The 18,378-nt window shown below is 36.4% G+C and overlaps 1 protein-coding gene across 4 annotated transcripts in view; it reads left to right on the forward strand.

Moving 5' to 3' along the window:
* Window positions 1–17,880, forward strand: part of LOC106461543 (ATP-dependent 6-phosphofructokinase-like) — a 70,608-nt gene extending 52,728 nt beyond the window's left edge. For all 4 annotated transcript variants that reach the window (XM_013921374.2, XM_022388530.1, XM_013921375.2 and 1 more), the window contains 5 exons: window positions 7,356–7,508; window positions 8,700–8,926; window positions 9,409–9,520; window positions 15,874–16,082; window positions 16,375–17,880. In XM_013921374.2, the coding sequence (XP_013776828.1) occupies window positions 7,356–7,508; window positions 8,700–8,926; window positions 9,409–9,520; window positions 15,874–16,082; window positions 16,375–16,540 (867 nt within the window). In that variant the 3' untranslated portion in view covers window positions 16,541–17,880. The remainder of the gene's footprint in view (window positions 1–7,355; window positions 7,509–8,699; window positions 8,927–9,408; window positions 9,521–15,873; window positions 16,083–16,374) is intronic.
* Window positions 17,881–18,378: the final 498 nt, after the last annotated feature.

The following is an 18,378-nucleotide window of genomic DNA, read 5'->3' on the forward strand; positions in this document are numbered from 1 at the left end:
TACCGTTATCGTAATGTATCTACCTCCAATGCTCCCGTTAGTTTCAAGAACAACTAGTTACCGTTATCGTAATGTACCTACCTCCAATGGTTTCCGTTAGTTCGAAGAACAACTAGTTACCGTTATCGTATTGTACCTACCTCCAATGCTCCCCGTTAGTTCCAAGAACAACTAGTTACTGTTATCGTAATGTATCTACCCCAAATGTTCCCCGTTAGTTACATTTTTTTAAAATTTACCATGCCCCCCATTGACAGCTGTGAGGAGTCTGAACATTCATGGTAGCTATAGAGACTTCTGTAATTTAAATCCAAGCTGCAGCTTAGTCTTGACTCACAGTAAGTTTGAGTTAACAGCGACTTGTACAGTTTTGAAATCCGATGTTAGATACTGTGTGTGCGGCCGCTTTTCACGTCTACGTGTTCTGATCGATCTCAATCAAACTGGACATTCACCCTGAGGACCCACCGGGAAGAGTCACAGGTGGTTCTGTCATTGTCTTCACCACAACAACCTCTCAAGAGTTTGCCGTCATTGTTTCTTTGGAACATTTGCAAAATTTGCATTTTTTAGGTTTGAAGTTATTGGCCTCAAATTAATAGACTATCATGTAACTGTGCTAATGCTTCTTAAGATTAGTCTAGATCATTTCTTTATTAGAATAATATTCATAGGCATCGGAACAGTTCAAAACAATGAACTTTGTAGCTGGAGATTCTTACTGTTTTTGACAGGGTTTTTAAGTACGTAAGGTTGAGCTGGGATTCTTCTACAGTAGGTGTCTGTGACTTGTTGGCAATAAATTCGAACAGTCTTCTTGTTTTAAAATAATATATTCAAAACAATTCAAACGTATTTACAAAAATTATTTACACTATAGAATATCACAGTTGTATCTAAAACTAAATAATTATATTTCTTGTCAAAAGTCCACACAGTTTAGTTCAGTTACTTTAGAATCCAATTAACAAGACGAATTAGTTTTCTCTACTTTGTTTCTTACTGTACATTCTGCTATTCATTCACTTACGTTACTCCGTGGGTTACCACAGTTGTATCTCGAATTCTTCACCAAAGTCCACACAGATGAGTTCAATTACTTTAAAACACCATTTTACAAGACAAATTATTCTCCTTATCTCTATTAACCTGTGAAACTCACTTTAAAATATCTCTTGTTATGACTAATCACTAACTTCATGAATTTCACTTGACCTAAGTTTACTTGACATGCACTCGCTTGGTCGCCTATATTTATAAATTGTTCACTGAGGTCTCGATCTTTCTATAAACTACGCGAGCGACGCTGTAATGTAACAATACTCACTTAAGGTAAAGAGAAAAATACCGAAGATTTGAGTAACGTGACGTCAACAATATTAGCAAGCCCTAGACAACAATGTAATTGCAAACACAACATACGACTCATACAGAGTTAGCAACAAAAATTTGTTACAACCAATACTTTTAAAACAATCAATCTTCAACACTGCTGTCATGAAACTAAACGATAATTAAATATTAATAAACTAAATAATAACACTTACACTAAACAATTTTCTTAGTGCAAAGTAACAAAATGGGTTATTTTCCTTCTGTCTACCGCGGGGTATCTAACCCCGGATTTCAGCATTGTAGGTAATAAACTTACCGCTGATCCAAAGGTGGACGTAGCTGAAGATAAAGAGAGAAGATAAACTGGTTGATCATTAAATTACTTATTTCCATATTGATTTTCATTATATATTGTCCCTCACTGTATACACATAAGCCCAAATTACTTATCCAATTGTAAATTTTTCAGGGGGGGGGGGGCTCATGCCCCCGAACTTTCCAACTTTCTTTATGCTTAAGGCATGTAAACTTGATTCGCTTCCAGCTTTGTTACTTAATGCGCATTTTCTTCTGACATTTATGATATTCTGTTGACAGCTACAGAAAGCGCAAATGAGATAATAATAACAACAACCTGTTTGGTTTTTGCTGAAATAAAACAGGGATCGAACAATAGCCTAAAAAAAGGACATTCTTAGTCAAACATAAATTCAGGTATATATAAAGGCTATGACACTGAAACGAAAAATAGATGCACACAAGTCGTAATTTTAATGGTGGTCCAAAATTATATTTTCTATTTTAAAATTTAATAATTAACTAATTAAGGAAATACAACCATGCAGTTTTCAAGATCTATTAACATGTCTGTAGACATTCAGTACTTATAACTGATGTTTGATTTCAGTCCACGTTCTCTGCAAACATGTCCACAGTTCAGTGTCGATGGCGTCCGTTATCCTGGTCTTTATATCCGTGATATTTGCTATAGGTGTGCGATACATGATGTCTTTAACATACCCCCATACTCCTTTCTTTTCTGTACTGGCATCTGTAATTACGCTGCGCCACAGTCACTCTGCAAGCCAAACGACGCATTTAGCCTTTTCTTGTACAGTTTCCATTTTACAGGGTAACACTACACACTGGAGTGAAAAAAAGACAATAAAAAACTGTTGGGCTACAAGATGTTGAAAACTGCATGGTCGTATTTCCTTAGTTATTTAATTATTAAATGTTAACATATAAAAGATAATTTTGTAGCACCCTGTATATCGTTCATGATCATTAGACATTAAAAGTTACCATCCACGACATGTTACCAATAAACTGTTTAAAGTTACCATCCACGACATGTTACCAATAAACTGTTTAAAGTTACCATCCACGACATGTTACCAATAAACTGTTTAAAGTTACCATCCACGACATGTTACCAATAAACTGTTTGTTTGTTGATAAGTGAAAAGCTACAAAATGGGTTATCTGTTCTTTGTCTATAGTTACTATCAAAACCCGATAAGACCTGAGAATTACTACGAGAGGTAAAATTCCAAGAAAATAAATATGCTGATAAAATTCACCTTATTAACTAAAACCTATCTTTCAACGATTCGAACAATATTTTTATTTCTCTCAAGTCTTAAACCTACAGTTATTGTCACGAAAGTTGTATAGACACTGTTCTAAGTTATATAAAACACACAAGAATAACCAATATTTCAAAAGTATTGCGGGTGACGGGTTCGAATCATGTCACCGAAGATGTTCGCCCTTTCTGCCGGGGGAGGAGGAGGGAGGTATGATATGACGTTGAATCCCACTTTTCTTTGGTAAAGAGTAGCCCGAGAGTTAACTGTGAGTGATATTGATTAATTAATTCAAAACAGTACTTCTGCAATAAATATATAAATATGCAATTAAAATGAGTACAACGTTAGAATAATTTCACAATAAATAAGATTCTACATGTTTCGGTTTTCTTACGCTACTATCTTCAGGAGTCATGATATTGACTAGCTGCCTTCCTTCTAGTCTATCACTTCAAAATTGGAAGCCGCAGATAACCGTCGAGTAGTTTCGCGCGAAATTCAACAAACTAACAAAAGTATTGTCATGCAAAATTAATGGGCAAAATCATACAAAAGTAGTAAAAAAATCTAGCAGCCTGATTGATAATATTGAATAAACGAATATATTACATCGATTCTTGATTTTAGAACGAAAAACAAACATTTTGCATCAATTTACCAAAATGAAGACACTGCTATATGGAATCAACGTATGATCCAATTATGTATCATAAGAATTATAATAAAAAATTAGTGCTGAAACAGAACAATGTAGCAAACAAATCTACAAGTGGTAAGCTCAATAAGAAAAATAAAATAACTTTAATAAAACTTTAAATATCAACATATATTTTGAAGATTAATCTACCAGAATAAGAGTATCGAAAAGGTTCTAAATTAACAGTAGAACCAGTGCGATAAAAACGTAAACATTAATTTATTGTCTCTTCTTACTTCTTTCTCTTTTAGCTGAGTTCTCTGAAATATATCTTAGAGCAGCATCTTAAAATGTTCTATACCGTGACCATTCTTTTTTGAAATGGTTAGCTGAGGAGTTTTCATGACTGAAATACATAATAGATGTTTATGTGTGCGTTCAGCAACCTTCCGCTACTTAGTAGATGTTTAGTAGTGCATTCAGCAACCTTCACGCTACTTAATAAGTGCTTAAGTGTGCGTTCAGCAACCTTCCGCTACTTAGTAGATGTTTAGACGCGTCTCTAGCAACCTTCTTGTACTTAGTAGGTGTTTAGTAGTGCATTCAGCAACCTTCCGCTACTTAATAAGTGCTTAAGTGTGCGTTCAGCAACCTTCCGCTACTTAGTAGATGTTTAGACGCGTCTCTAGCAACCTTCTTGTACTTAGTAGGTGTTTAGATACGCGTAGAGCAGCCTTCCAGTAATTTTAGGTTTACGTGTGTAATATTTTAGGGCCTTTTTACTACTGTTTTTTTTTTTTATGTGAAGGTGTATTTTACATGTAACGCGGAAGGCTTGGTTATTTAACGATGATACTGACATCTTGTTTGTTTGTCAAATAGGTGAATAGAAATATTCGTTTTTTTGCAATAAGTGTTCGTGAATTTGAGTATGGCTGCTTAATTTTGCCAGTATATTAATCTTTGGTAAGAGTTGTTCGTGTGTTATATATTCATTTATGTATATTCCGATTTTGTGAATATAAAGGCGTTTTCTTAAACTAGTTTGATATTATCAAGTAGTGAAATTAGAAACCCCGGTTATTTTCAATGAAAAATTAGTGAAATTAGAAAACCCGGTTATTTTCAATGAAAAAGACTTCAAATAGCCCGGCATGGTTAGGTGGTTAGGGCGCTCGACTCGCAATCTGTGGGTCGCGGATTCGAATCCCCGTCACACCAAACATGCTCGCCCTTTCAGCTGTGGGGGCGTTACATGGTGACGGTCAATCCCACTATTCGTTGGTAAAAGAGTAGCCCAAGAGTTGGCGGTGGGTGGTTATGACTAGCTGCCATCCCTCTAGTCGTACACTGCTAAAGTAAGGACAGCTAGCGCAGAGAGCCCTCGTGTGGCTTTGTGCGAAATTCAAAAACAAACAAATAAGCCCCCCCCCCCCAGTGGCACAGCGGTATGTGTGCGGACTTACAACGCTAGAAACCGGGTTTCGATACCCGTGGTGCGAAGATCACAGAAAGCCCATTGTGTAGCTTTGTGCTTAATTTCTAACACACACACACACAAACAAACAAACAAAACTTGTTTTCAAATAATATATATATATATATTCGGAACAAGTTAAACGTATGTACAATAAAGTCTTCACACTATAGAGAGTACAGGCATATCATAAACATTATTTGTATATAGTTTTCTTCTTCTTGACAAAAGTCCACTTAGGCCTATTCAATTACTTTAGAATTTCAGTTGACAAGTCGAACTATTTTCTCTATATTACTATCGTACTAGTATTCTTATTCGATGACAATTACTAATAATGTTTGGAGACGGCTTGAATGAGTAATGAAGAAAAATTTTAATATAAGTTTTCTTCATTACCCATTCAAACAGTACTAGTATTCTGTGTGTGATTCACTTACAGTTCTGGCGCAAGTTACGGTAATTCGTTTGGTCTTCTTTCTTCTGAAGATTCTCTGTTCCTTTTGTCAGAATGTACCCAGGCTGATTCAATTACTTTAGAACCACGTCTTGACGGAATAAAATTATCCTTCTTATATTTTTTATACATATTAAACGTTAGGCCTATGTCAGTCATCAGGCCTATCACATCTACGGTACTTAACTTCACACCAACTATATTCTCTTTGCTTTTATCTGTCTAATGTTGTCTGTCTGCTGCTTCCCGCTCGTCTCACGCTATTTATATCTTTATTACATAGTCGTCTGGCCACTTTCTATATTCTCGACACCAATTAGTTATTAACAAAACCTTCTACAATCGTCTGCTTTTAACTCTTATTATAACAAAACTTAAAAATATTCACTCACAAAACTATATTAATCAATACTATCTGAACGAAACAGTCTTTTACATCATGACACTATTCTAGAAGTATCCCAGCACATTACTATCCTACAAGTATCTAGTACATTACTATCGTACAAGTATCCTGTACATATGAACTGAGATACTTTCAAGGCACGTGACTTTTCTTTATGTTAAACTTTCCAGTAGTTCAATACAGCAAAGAACACTGATCACAATTAGCGAGATTCCAGAGATTGAGTGATTAGAAAAGTAAACACATTTAAGGATTGTTTCAATAAATTCAAATTTCCATGTTATATCTGTACCAAACCCAAGTAAACCTAAAAAAGAAGCCAGACAAATGTTTTGGTCACTTGGAAACACCTTCATAGCTAAAACATAGTATAACCAGATGCATTCGTTTTCCGTTGTGAACATTTCATTACTACTTGTAAATTATGCACAACAAGTTATATATTACCCGAAGTTATAGAATAATTAGTTACATTTGAAGGAAAGCGGCATGTTTTGTTTTTCTCTACAATTATTTTAATACACATTCTTAAATAATTGCACTTATGTCTTCAAGCAACATCCTCTCCAAATAAATTTGGAATATTGTAACATTTTTTAGTGCCAGAATCACATAAAGAATATGTAACATACAAATTCATTGCATTTCCATCATAATTCTGTACATGCAAAACCATATATTCATAGGAGTGTAAATAAACCGAGGACTTGTATTGGAAGTGCTCATCAGTATATTAATCTCTATACGTTTTCTTATCAGTTGTTACAATTTTCAAATACCTAATGCGATCTTCAAATGTAACTGTACATCAGAAATATGTGGATTTTACAGAAAGAAAAAGAGTACTAAAGGAGAGGTGAGATATCAAAATATTGTTGCGTCATCGAGATCACGTGACTATTCTCACGCCCTCTAGTTTCTAGAACTATCTTATTCTTTCCGAATATAACTTTACCGATACACTCAACTTCAACAATCGCGCTAAACAAACGCTGTAACGTCTCTCGTGCTCTCTGACTGCAGTTATATTCGGAAAGAATAAACCAGTTTTATTAAGAAAGGACTTGTGTCGCTTAAGTTTCGTCGGAACGAAGTTACGGAAAATCAATTAACAAACGGAGACGTAACAGTATTGATCATCATCAAAAAAATCTTTCAGGGATTTTGAAATCTATTCTGGATTTAAAGGATTAAGTTAACTTTACTTCATTTTAATTTTATGAAGATTCACACCAATTGTAGAAATGTTATCAGTAATTTTCATAAAAAAGCATACTTTGTACATTTGTTGGTGAAAAAAAGAAAAAAAAAGCCTGCAATAAATATAAGTTTCAGTAGGACGTGTAATCTGGCCAACAGTTTTTACGTAGTAATGGCACACTTGCAAATGAATTATGCTGTGTTGCTGTAATTATGTTAAGGCTGAAAGATTTATATTTATCATACTACAGGCCTACAATTCAGTGTTGCAGTTTGCTGAGAGTAGAGAAAAGTACCCAGAGCTGAGGATTCCCATGTGTGTGATACCAGCCACCATCAGCAACAATGTACCAGGAACTGACTTCTCATTAGGTGCTGACACAGCACTCAATGAAATAACAGAGGTTAGTTGTGTGTATTTTCAAATACACAGCTATATGATTCATACTTAAATTGTATAGCTTTCAGCTTTTGGTTATTATGTATGCTTCTTGCTTCAAAGTTAGAGTACTCGATTTCTTTATCAATGACAGTAATAAAAGTAGTAATAATATTGCTTTTTTTGATTAGTTAAAATCTTGCTTGAAAAGTTTTTGTTTATTATAGATTAATATTTTATGCTAAAGCCTTTTTAATGGAATTTATATCATAAATGAGACATGCTTCTTACTGGAAGTAGCAGTGTTGCTAAATATATGCCACAGAATCTTTTAGTCCATTTTTTTGAAATAATCTGCCTATAAAATTTTCTTGTCTTAATGAAGTTAGCTATGATGAGAATTTGTCATATTTTAATCTAATATTAGTTCTGTCTCAGTATATACAAGAATTAATGTTTTAAAACAAAGACCCTAAGTATAAAAAATATACACTAAACATAACCACGGGTGTTTTTCATGAACTTCTGGAAAGCCTTGCAACATGGAATTGATGTTTCATACGTTTTATTGTTAGAGTGACTACTTAAACACTGTTTTCTATTTAGTTTTATTATTATATTTTGATCGATGGTGGCTCACAGTTAATATTCAAGAGCAGGCTGGTGATATTGTAACCCCCAACCACACAAATAGAGAACAGTAACAGGTATTTACTTTAGGTATTTTGTTTTATTTACATGTGACTTCAAGCTATCATAGCTGTAAACACATTGGTAATATAATTACGTAAGACATGGCCTAATTATTTTTCAAACTGTGAAACTGAAATATCCTCCAAATCATCCAAATTAAGTCACTGCCATTTACTGGAACTCAATTTTACTTGTTTATATCCTTAAAAACACTGAATAATTACATTATTATTAAATGTGTACCAGTCCCTGATCACCATAATGTTGCATGTTTCTCATGGTTGCAAACTTTTCTTATGATGATTTTCATTGGTTATTTATAAAAACCTAGATTCTGATTGGTTCAATTGGGTGTGCCAGCAACTTCAAATCCATGGTAAAAAAGGGCTCAACTCCTCTTGGCTGTATTGAATTGCCTAACAGATATGACAACAGTTCAAGATAATCTCATACTTGATTACCATGGTTAATCTGGTATACATTCATCTGATTGTTAACTAAATATCTTAATAAATTCTTGTAGATCTGTGATCGCATTCGTCAATCAGCTCAGGGAACCAAACGCAGAGTTTTTGTAGTAGAAACTATGGGTGGTTACTGTGGATATCTTGCTACTTTAGCTGGGCTTGCAGGAGGTGCTGATGCTGCATATATCTTTGAAGAACCATTCTCTATCAAAGATCTTATTGGTGATGTTGTTCATATGCAGGCCAAAATGGCTGAAGGTGTACAAAGAGGACTCATATTGAGGTGTGTTTTTCCCACAAGAGTTGCATATAATTTGTTGTAAATAAATGAATTATATGATTGATTTGAAAGAACTTTTGCTTAACATTTGTATAGATGATAACAAGCATTGATTCATTAATCCAATAAGTTTCTAGTGAATATGTGTAATAAAATATATAAAGTATCAGTTGCGAGAACCAATAACTTTTTTTTTCATTGCTTAAATTTTCTATTTTGAAAGAGTATAGTACTGTAAATGCAAATAAAATTGGTCAATTATTACTGGAGTACGAAATAATGTTTTTATTAAAAATGAATGTATCATATGGTATAGTTCATTATAATATAAAAAAAAAACTTTAAGGTTTGATGATACGATCAATAATTAATTCTTTATGTTTTCAAGCCTTATATTAAAATGCATAATATTTCAACCATATGGCAATCTTGTAATAATTTGTGATGACTACAGCTGTAACTTGTGTATTTGTGAATTCTTTTAGAAATGAATATGCCAATTCCAACTATACAACAGACTTCATCTTCAGACTGTACAGTGAAGAAGGTAAAAATATATTCTCAACAAGGATGAATGTGTTGGGTCATATGCAGCAGGTAGGTATTGTCACCAAATTTAAGCTTCTTATGTACTTTAAAAAATACTTTTTTCATTGTACTCAAATTTTATATAGATCTTTAGAAATTGATACTGATACAAATGGCATTTTTATTACTCATGCCACAAGCTTTCCACACTCCTGTATTGGAATCATTTGATTCCAACGTGAATCTCATGCAAATCATCATGTGTCACTTCTCCACCAATAGGAGAATTGTACACTCACGTAACGCACGTGACTCCCTCTGTGTGTCTCTACTGAACTATTACTTCTAGTTTGGCAGTGCTTGCACTCGGACGCCTTTCTTTTTTCATCTTGATTGGTGTTTGAGATTGAATTAGTTCTTGAAGTGGTTTAATTTCACATACTTTTTTTTTAAGCATTCAGGTTCAATTATCGTTGTTCCAGTCACATTTATTTCGTACTTCAAATGCTTTTGTTGACTGATACAATGTGAATTCTGAAGTTAATGTCACCACTTCAGGTGTCTCACATTTGACAGGTGCTTTATCACAGGCTTCAGGTGCTGGTGACCCATTGGGAGATTTGTATACATTTATTTGCAGGGAGATTGAACATTATATGGATCATCCTCTATCTCCAGACATGCCAGCTTCTTCCTGATCCTATGCAACCTGGGCAGGCTGATTAGGATATTGATCGCCTGTTTCTACCTTCTGCCTTCCCATACCCTTCCTGAGGATTCTGTTTGGCCTTCCATGGTTTTTTCAGACTTTATTTCTCAGGTATGTGATGTTTTATCCCTTGCTCCCATATCTTATGACCTGCGTCCGTCATTACTTCAAGAATTTACTTCCCAACCCTATTTGATTTTTCCCCTGTCCCCTGACAATTGGGTTCATGCTGAACATTTTGCCACTCGTGTGGGCGATGGCATTAGTGCGCCTCATCCCCCATGGGCTTTGGATCAGTCTGCCCTCTCATATCATAGGGCTGAGTGTCCATATCTCAACCAACAACTGTTGGGTTCGGTTTTATTCATTTGGGGGTGGGCTCCGAATCTCTGGTTAGTCTCACCTATGCCCAATTTTTCCCCCTCCATCTTACCCTCACAACTCTTTTTTGGTACCTTTCCACAATCCATTATTTGTCTAAGGCTCTTCACAGAAATCCTTAGAGATTTACTGGGGACATTCTCTCTCACCTTACCTTCACTTTAGCTCGTTTGTCTTCTTCGACTCTGGTTTCACAAATATGGTTTATCTGCTCTTTGGCCCTTTTAGGTCATGGTGCTGTTTTATCAAGAACCTGATTACCTGCTCCTTATCTCCTGGATTTGCGTATGGCTCCATTTTTACAATGTTTCATCTTTGATATGGACCCGAAGTCCTTCGAGTCTCAGGTGGCATCTGTCCATCAACAATCTACCCTTTCCCATCTAGTAGTTCGTTTATTTCAATTGGAGCCGATTCTGGTTTCCTATCCTTCTCCTTACCAGCCCTTACCTGTCCCTCCTTCTCATAGTGACATCATTTTTCTAAATGATGCACGATACGCTGCCACCAGTTCCAGTGACTAACTGGTAGGTTTGGGCCCAGTGGGAGCTCGACTTGTGACCTTTGTTCGTCAATGGCATCCCACAACTTGCCAGCATCTATCAGAGGTGGTACAGGATCTCCTCACCCACCAGGCTAATAAACCTGTTCCACATCATTTACTGGGGTTTTACTCCTATCTGTTTGTTGTTCCCAAAAAGACCTGTCATCAATCTGTCCCACCTAAATCAGTTGTTCACCTCCCATGTTTTACCATGGAGTCCTACCTCACTCTTTGGTTCTGTGGATGATCAAGATGGACATCTACAATGCTTAACTGCATATTCCCATCTCGGAATGATCTTGTCCTTATCTTTGGTTTGTCCATTGAGGGTGGTTTACCAATTTTGTGCCCTTCCTCTCGGGCTGGCTTCTGTTCCTTATGTTTGATCAAATTGGAGAAGTCTTTCCTGTGTCCTATCCAATACCTTGTGCACTTGGGTATCTTTTTGAATACTCAACTCAGTGGGGCCCAACCTTCTCCTCTCCAACTCAGTTATGTGGAATTGACAGTTCATCATGCCCTAACTGCTCCCACACTTTCTGCATGCAAGGTTCTGACACTCTTGGGGATGTAGTCTTCTATGACACTGCTGATCACGCCCGGCTGTGCACATTTGCACTCCTTTAACTGGGTTCTGCACAATCAATGGAACCTTGCTTGGGATCCCTTGCATACTCCCATAACACATCCTCCTTCCCTTGTAGATGATCTCCTTTGGTGGTTGGACAAGACTTGCACATCAGCGAGTGCCCAACTTCCTCCTCCTTGTCCGAATTTACATATGTTTACGGACGTATCCCTTCAGGGATGGGGTGCTTGAGCTGATCACCAGGAGGCTTTGGGTTGTTGTTAAATCGAGAAACAGTCTTTACATATCAATGCCCTAGAGCTCCTAGCCATTCATTGGGCTTTAGATCACTTTCTTCCCATTGCCAGATATTGTCTGGTAATGATCCATGTCAACAATTTAACGGTGGTGGCTTACATCAATCACCATGGCAGCACCCAGTCAAGATCCCTCTGTTTTCATACATTGGATCTCCTATATTGGGCCCACACACAACACATTAGTTTGATTGTGTGTCATATCCCGGCTGCTTTCAACCTCTCTGTGGATCATCTTACTCGCCCTGACAAGATTTATCTGATCAAGTGGTCCCTTCATCCTCTCATTTTCTAGTGGCTTTGCAATCTGTGGATTTTTTCTCACATTGATGCATTCGCCACCACCCTAAATCACCAGTTACTCCTCTTTTGGTCCGCCCATACCTCATTCTCAGGCTTTGGCTATAGATGCTTTCAGCCAGGATTGGTCACAAAAATGTTTATCCTCCTATCTGATTGCTGCATTAGGTAGTTTCCCTTAACCATTCCACTCCATGCTGGGTCCTTCTGATCGGTCCCTACTGGCTGGCTCAACCACGGTTTCCTCATTTGCTCCAACTGCAATTATTTCTGTACCATTACCATTATTACCCAACTTCCTTCATCCACCCCAGTAACTGGTTCTGCATCCTGCACGTCACATCCTCTGGCTTTTGTCTGGTTTCTCCTGTCGTGTAGTTTTTCATTTGGTTCAATCCATCCATCCTTCCTCCATGGAAGTGTATCAGTGAAAGTGGAAGGTCTTTTGCACATGGAACCAGGCTTGGGGATTTTTTGCTGCTCGTCCTACTGCTGCTGGCATCTCCTAGTTTCTCACGTAGCTTTTCAACTGCAGTTCTTCAGTCTTCCGATATCAGGTTATTGGGCAGATTTGTCCCATATCTTTTGTCTTTCCTATTACTGCAGGGTTTTTCTCTCACCTGCCCTTACCATGTTACTCTGTTCCTGCTCTTCGGGATTGGGACATATGTGGTTCTCCATTCCCTTACTTCACCTCCATTCAAACCTATTTCCTTGTGTTCTTTGTTTCACCTGTTCCTTAAGGCATATTTCCTTCTTTTTTTTTTGGCCTGTGGGTGTCAGAGGTCTGACTTGTTCACCATCAACATTACACGCACACATTACCACCATATCTATCTTCTCCTTTATGTGGGTCTTTCCTTCCCAAAACCTTGTCGTCTCATGAGGGTGACTCCTCCTTTTCGGCTATTTCCCTTCCCTTTATTTCTCATCTCTATCCATGTCCCGATCCAGATAGACTTCTATGTCCTGTGTGTGCCCTATGTTGTTATATTGACTGCATGGCTTCCTTCCATGGTTCCCATTCCCTTCTCTTTATTCCATGGCAACCCTCTTCATACAGAGATCTCTCCCCTTTTACCCTGACCAATTGGATTCGTCATTTGATCTAGTTGGCTTATTCCTTGTTCCTTTCCCACCATACTTTGATCTGTGTTACCTCTCATCAAATCCAACACCTTACCTTTTCCCTTGCTTCTCGTCTTTGTCAGCCTTTGGAGGAAATCCTACAATTGGGCATGTGGACCAACCCTAACATGTTCATCTCCCAGTATCTGCCTTATATCGTGGTCTCGGCTTCCTCGGGTTTTCATCTTCCACCTGTGGCTGTACTTCTGACACTGGGTAAGTGTTTATTAATACTTTCTTTTCTTTCAGGGGCCCATTCTTCATGCCTTCATTACATGGATCCCACTCAGTGGCGAGTGGTGCCTGACCAAGTATTTTTTAACTCTAAATCTGCACTGTACACCATGTGGACTAGCACTTTCCTTTCCTTGGCTTCGTAGGTGAATAGCCTTGCAATATTTGCTTCATAAATTGGCCCGTCCCAGACTGTACCACCCATGGGCTTCATGGGTAAAGCAGAAGGGGGGAGTGAATAACTCGGTATGGTCTGCTTTTCAAAGTAAGGTTTTGTGTTCATCCACTACACTGTCTTGGGTGTCAATATTCTTCCAGGCTCTCCAATGCATCCTCGGTCCCCTTTTCTTCTAGTGAAGTATGGGAGTCCTTACCACATACCAGTTCCAAGGTGCTGGGGTGGTTGACCATGGAGGCACTCTGCTGGATGGGTTCAACATAAGATTATAACCATTCAGTGTAGATGATGTAATATCCTCCAATTTGCAATTAACCATACAACAGAGTGCAACGTCTAAATGCAGTTCACCCCCTCGAGTTGGAACCTTCTTCTTTCCCTCGCATGGATGTCGGGTACCCTGCGGGCTGGTTTTTGATTTTGAGTGAACCAATCAATATAAGTTCTCACACAGGTGTAGGGTTGTCTATCTTCCTCCCTCAATTTTCTCCTTCTGTGTTGTGGGTCACAGCAGGGATACGTGGATTATTCCAGTTCTATCCTTGGCTCTGCCTCTCTTATTATGTAAATGTTATTGCCCTTTGGATGGTCCCGACCTGTTTCACGATCAAGGGAGTTGATTGCATGCGATAGACTTCTTTTTGATACCAGATCTACAGCTCAGAGTTAATCCTGTGTAATACCCAGGAATTGGAGTGGTTCTCAATTCCCCGGTTCTTGGGTTTCAGGTGAAAATGATATGATCTTCGTCCTACCCTTGCACAGATGTCGGTACCCTACGAGGAGGTTTTTGGATCTAGTTGACTTAATGAGTACAGTCTGCTGCACCATAGCCACTCTACACCATGGGACACATCCTAATTTACCCACTTTTCTTATTGTGGGATTGAGTTACTATATCTTTCTCTGGTTAGGATCACTTTCCTACCACATTCTTTCCCACTCGGATGTGCTCCTTTCATTTTCCACCATGATTTCTTACACATTCCACATATAGAGTTCCCCTCTTCTGACTTGACTCTCTTTTGGGGGGTACGACTGTTCTTCCCTCGCACCATTCCCTCCTCCTAATCAATGTGAGATTCTTGTGAGAGGAGGTAAGTACTGTATCAGAAGTTATAATTTTCCTATACTGAAAATGTACTTCCGATAGGTGATTCCCTCCTCTCACACTTCCCACCCTTCCTCTCCACTCATTTCCAGTTTTCCATCATCTGCCAAACTTTGAAGTGATAGTTTCCTACCACATTCTTTCTCACTCGGATTTGCTCCTTTCATCTTCCACCATGATTTCTTACACATTCCACATATGGAGTTCCCCTCTTCTGACCTGACTCTCTCATCTACAGAGGTATCCTTTCAGATGCTTTTGGGGGGTACGACTGTTCTTCCCTCACACCATTCCCTCCTCCTAATCAATGTGAGATTCTTGTGAGAGGAGGTAAGTACTGTATCAGAAGCTATAATTTTCCTATACTGAAAATATACTTCCGATAGGTGATTCCCTCCTCTCACACTTCCCACCCTTTCTCTCCACTCATTTCCAGTTTTTCCTTCATCTGCCAAACTTTGAAGTGATAGTTCGGTAGAGGCGCATAGAGGGAGTCACATGCATCACATGAGTGTACTTTTCTCCTATTGGTGGAGAAGTAGTGCATGATGATTTGCATGAAAGACACTTTGGGATCATTTGATTCCAATATGGGTGTGAGGAAGGCTTTTGGCATACATTATGAAAAAGTTTGCATATAGAAGGCAGCAATGAAGGAGAATAGCTAATCTTGTGAGGGAGGGAAGTACCTATCGAAAATACATTTTCAGTATAGAAAAATTATAACATTCAAGTCCTTTCTGATAATGATGCTTGGTTTTTATTTTCAAGTTACACAACATTTGTCCAATATTAGCATGAATACTGGTTATACTATATAGTAATAAATCCAATTTGTTGGGAAGAAAACTTTTTAATCTTTTTTGATTAAGTAGTTTAGTTACATGTGTTACTGATTGGAGGAAATGGAAAAAAAAAGAATATTACTGAAATTTGTTTTTTACATTAAAAGGGTGGTAGCCCATCACCATTTGATCGTAACTTTGGTACAAAGATGGCTTCTAAGGGAGCTGAGTGGTTGATCACCCAACTGAAAAAAAACACTGATGCCAGTGGAAATATTTCTTGTAACAGTCCTGAAACTGCCATCCTGTTAGGCTTAGTTAGACGACAGTATCGCTACACTCCAGTACAAGCATTGAGAGCTGAGACAGATTTCAAGTAAGTGAAAAAGCTAAATGAATTGGTTTGTATCAAGATAAATGTACTGAATAAATCATAAAACTTTAAATTTCAAAGGTATATTACAGTCATATAAAATTATTTGTCATTTAAGTTATTCAAACTAAAAAACAAAACTAGAATACCTAACTTTCTCTCACTAATACACTTTTCTACCTTTCCTATAACTAATATGAACTTTCTTCATGTTATTCTTCCACCAATAAATATCCATATTGATTAGGTTTAAAAATACTTACTTCATGAGAAAATGCTTGTAATTTTATTCTAGAAATCGCCTTCCTCATCTTCAGTGGTGGCTACACTTACGAGCTCTCTTGAAGGCTTTGGCCACTCCTGTTGTTTACTTGGTAGACCAGGGTGTAACACCCTCTCCTAACCAGTTTGAGAAGACCATTTTTGAAGATGCTGATTCTTTTGGGGAAGCTATGGAATAAAGAGTCATTTATGTCTATATACTCCTCACTAACAGCTTCACCTTTACAGACGTTTGTTTTCTTTCTTGTTTTAAAGTGTGTGCCTGTCAGATTCAATGGCTGTGTGAACAGTGGTGTGACAAGTAATAATTAGATTTTAATTAATCGTCATTATACTGAGGTCATAGAAATGATACTATGTGAGTTGTCAAAGTATTTTTAAAATCTGTTTCTTCTTACTTGATTTCACAAAGTTTGCAACATAAAGTGTGTGCTTGTGTAATTTAGCTTATTTACATTTTCGTTTAAACCAAATGTTTTTATTGCAGAGACTTCTATCTTAAATATCTGAAAGTGTTCTTCCGTATCCATGTATTTAGTGAAACACATCACATTATTAAGTGGCTTATTTTTTCAATAAGGAAGGCTGTTAACATTTTTTTCTTCTAATACCATTATGATATCACAAGCAATAAAGTTTCATAAAATCCCTTGTTAAGGTTTGATTACATATGTATGACAGAATAGTTACAAAAAAAGGACAACAACATTAAAACTAGTCATGAATTAATATGAAGAGTGAAACATAAAGCTCAAAAAAGATTTTAGTAATACAGTTTTCTATAATTTTGTATTTGAGGTGTTTAGTTATTATGCTGGATTGCATTCTTAACGTAGTTTGACTAGTCACTGTTGACATTTTTATTGCATAATTAGTATTTTTGTAGCACAATATGCTATATTGGGAAGTGTATTGAAGCTTTTTTATTTCCTTTCATTTGACATCCTTAACAATTCTTACTATGTGGGTTTCTTCTTTAGAAACAAATATTATTTTACTCTTCCTCTCTCCTACCATTTTTCACATATAAAATTTAGCACTTGACACACATCAGGTTATGACTAATAGATAACTCTTACTTATTTTAAAAGATTATTCTTTTTTTACCATTCATTTTAAATTAATTAATTTAAAGAAAATTTATGTATTGTTTTTCATATGTTTGTGAGGTTTTATAGTGTTATTTTTATTGAAGGTACAAAGGACAATAACTAGTGAAAAAAAGAATAATTAACATGTTCATATAATGACTCCTGTTTGAAATTAAAATATAAAAAACAAATTGCCCAGTATACATACACTAGACTAATTCAACTTCCTTCATCAAATTTTGATTATATTTTTAAAATTTATTGTGTAATATCTTATCTATTCTATTATCCTTATTGTTGTAGACATTGAATTTCCTAGCATCGGTGGTATCTGAAGCTTCGTCCAATTCTGCAGATAATCACAGGGCATGATACCTTACATGAACTATCTGAATCTAGCCCTGAACTAGTCAAGTTTTACTCAGTACAGATGCTTAATTTAAGGAACTGTTGCAATATTGTTTTTCCAACTTCTGTTATTAATCTACCTCTTACATTTGAAGAACCACAGAATGATTTCAGACTACCTATACATTTTTTAAATTAAACTTTGAATATTTAAACATAAGCCGTATATTTCTTAAAACTCTAGTACTAAATATTATGTTTATTTAAAAAAATGTGGTGAAGTCAAAATCAAGTATAATATACATGGATGTCATTTATTTATTGATTTTATATTTTATTGTTGTATAGGTTTTCTTGTGAAAAGAGCTGATGTTTAGTCCAAATACAAAAATTTACTACCTAAACTTAAAATGACATTTATTGGTGTAAGGTTAACTAGCTAGTTTGATAAATCTGGCATTATTAATATATTAAATTGTTTCTTGTTTTTTGTAATTATTTTATCATTGTTTGATTTTTATTTTATTTTAAAAAGTATCTGTGATCTCATTAAGTTTAAAATCTCTTGATAATTAAAC

Source organism: Limulus polyphemus, unplaced genomic scaffold (assembly GCF_000517525.1).
Source record: "Limulus polyphemus unplaced genomic scaffold, Limulus_polyphemus-2.1.2 Scaffold982, whole genome shotgun sequence".
NCBI classification, from domain to species: domain Eukaryota; kingdom Metazoa; phylum Arthropoda; class Merostomata; order Xiphosura; family Limulidae; genus Limulus; species Limulus polyphemus.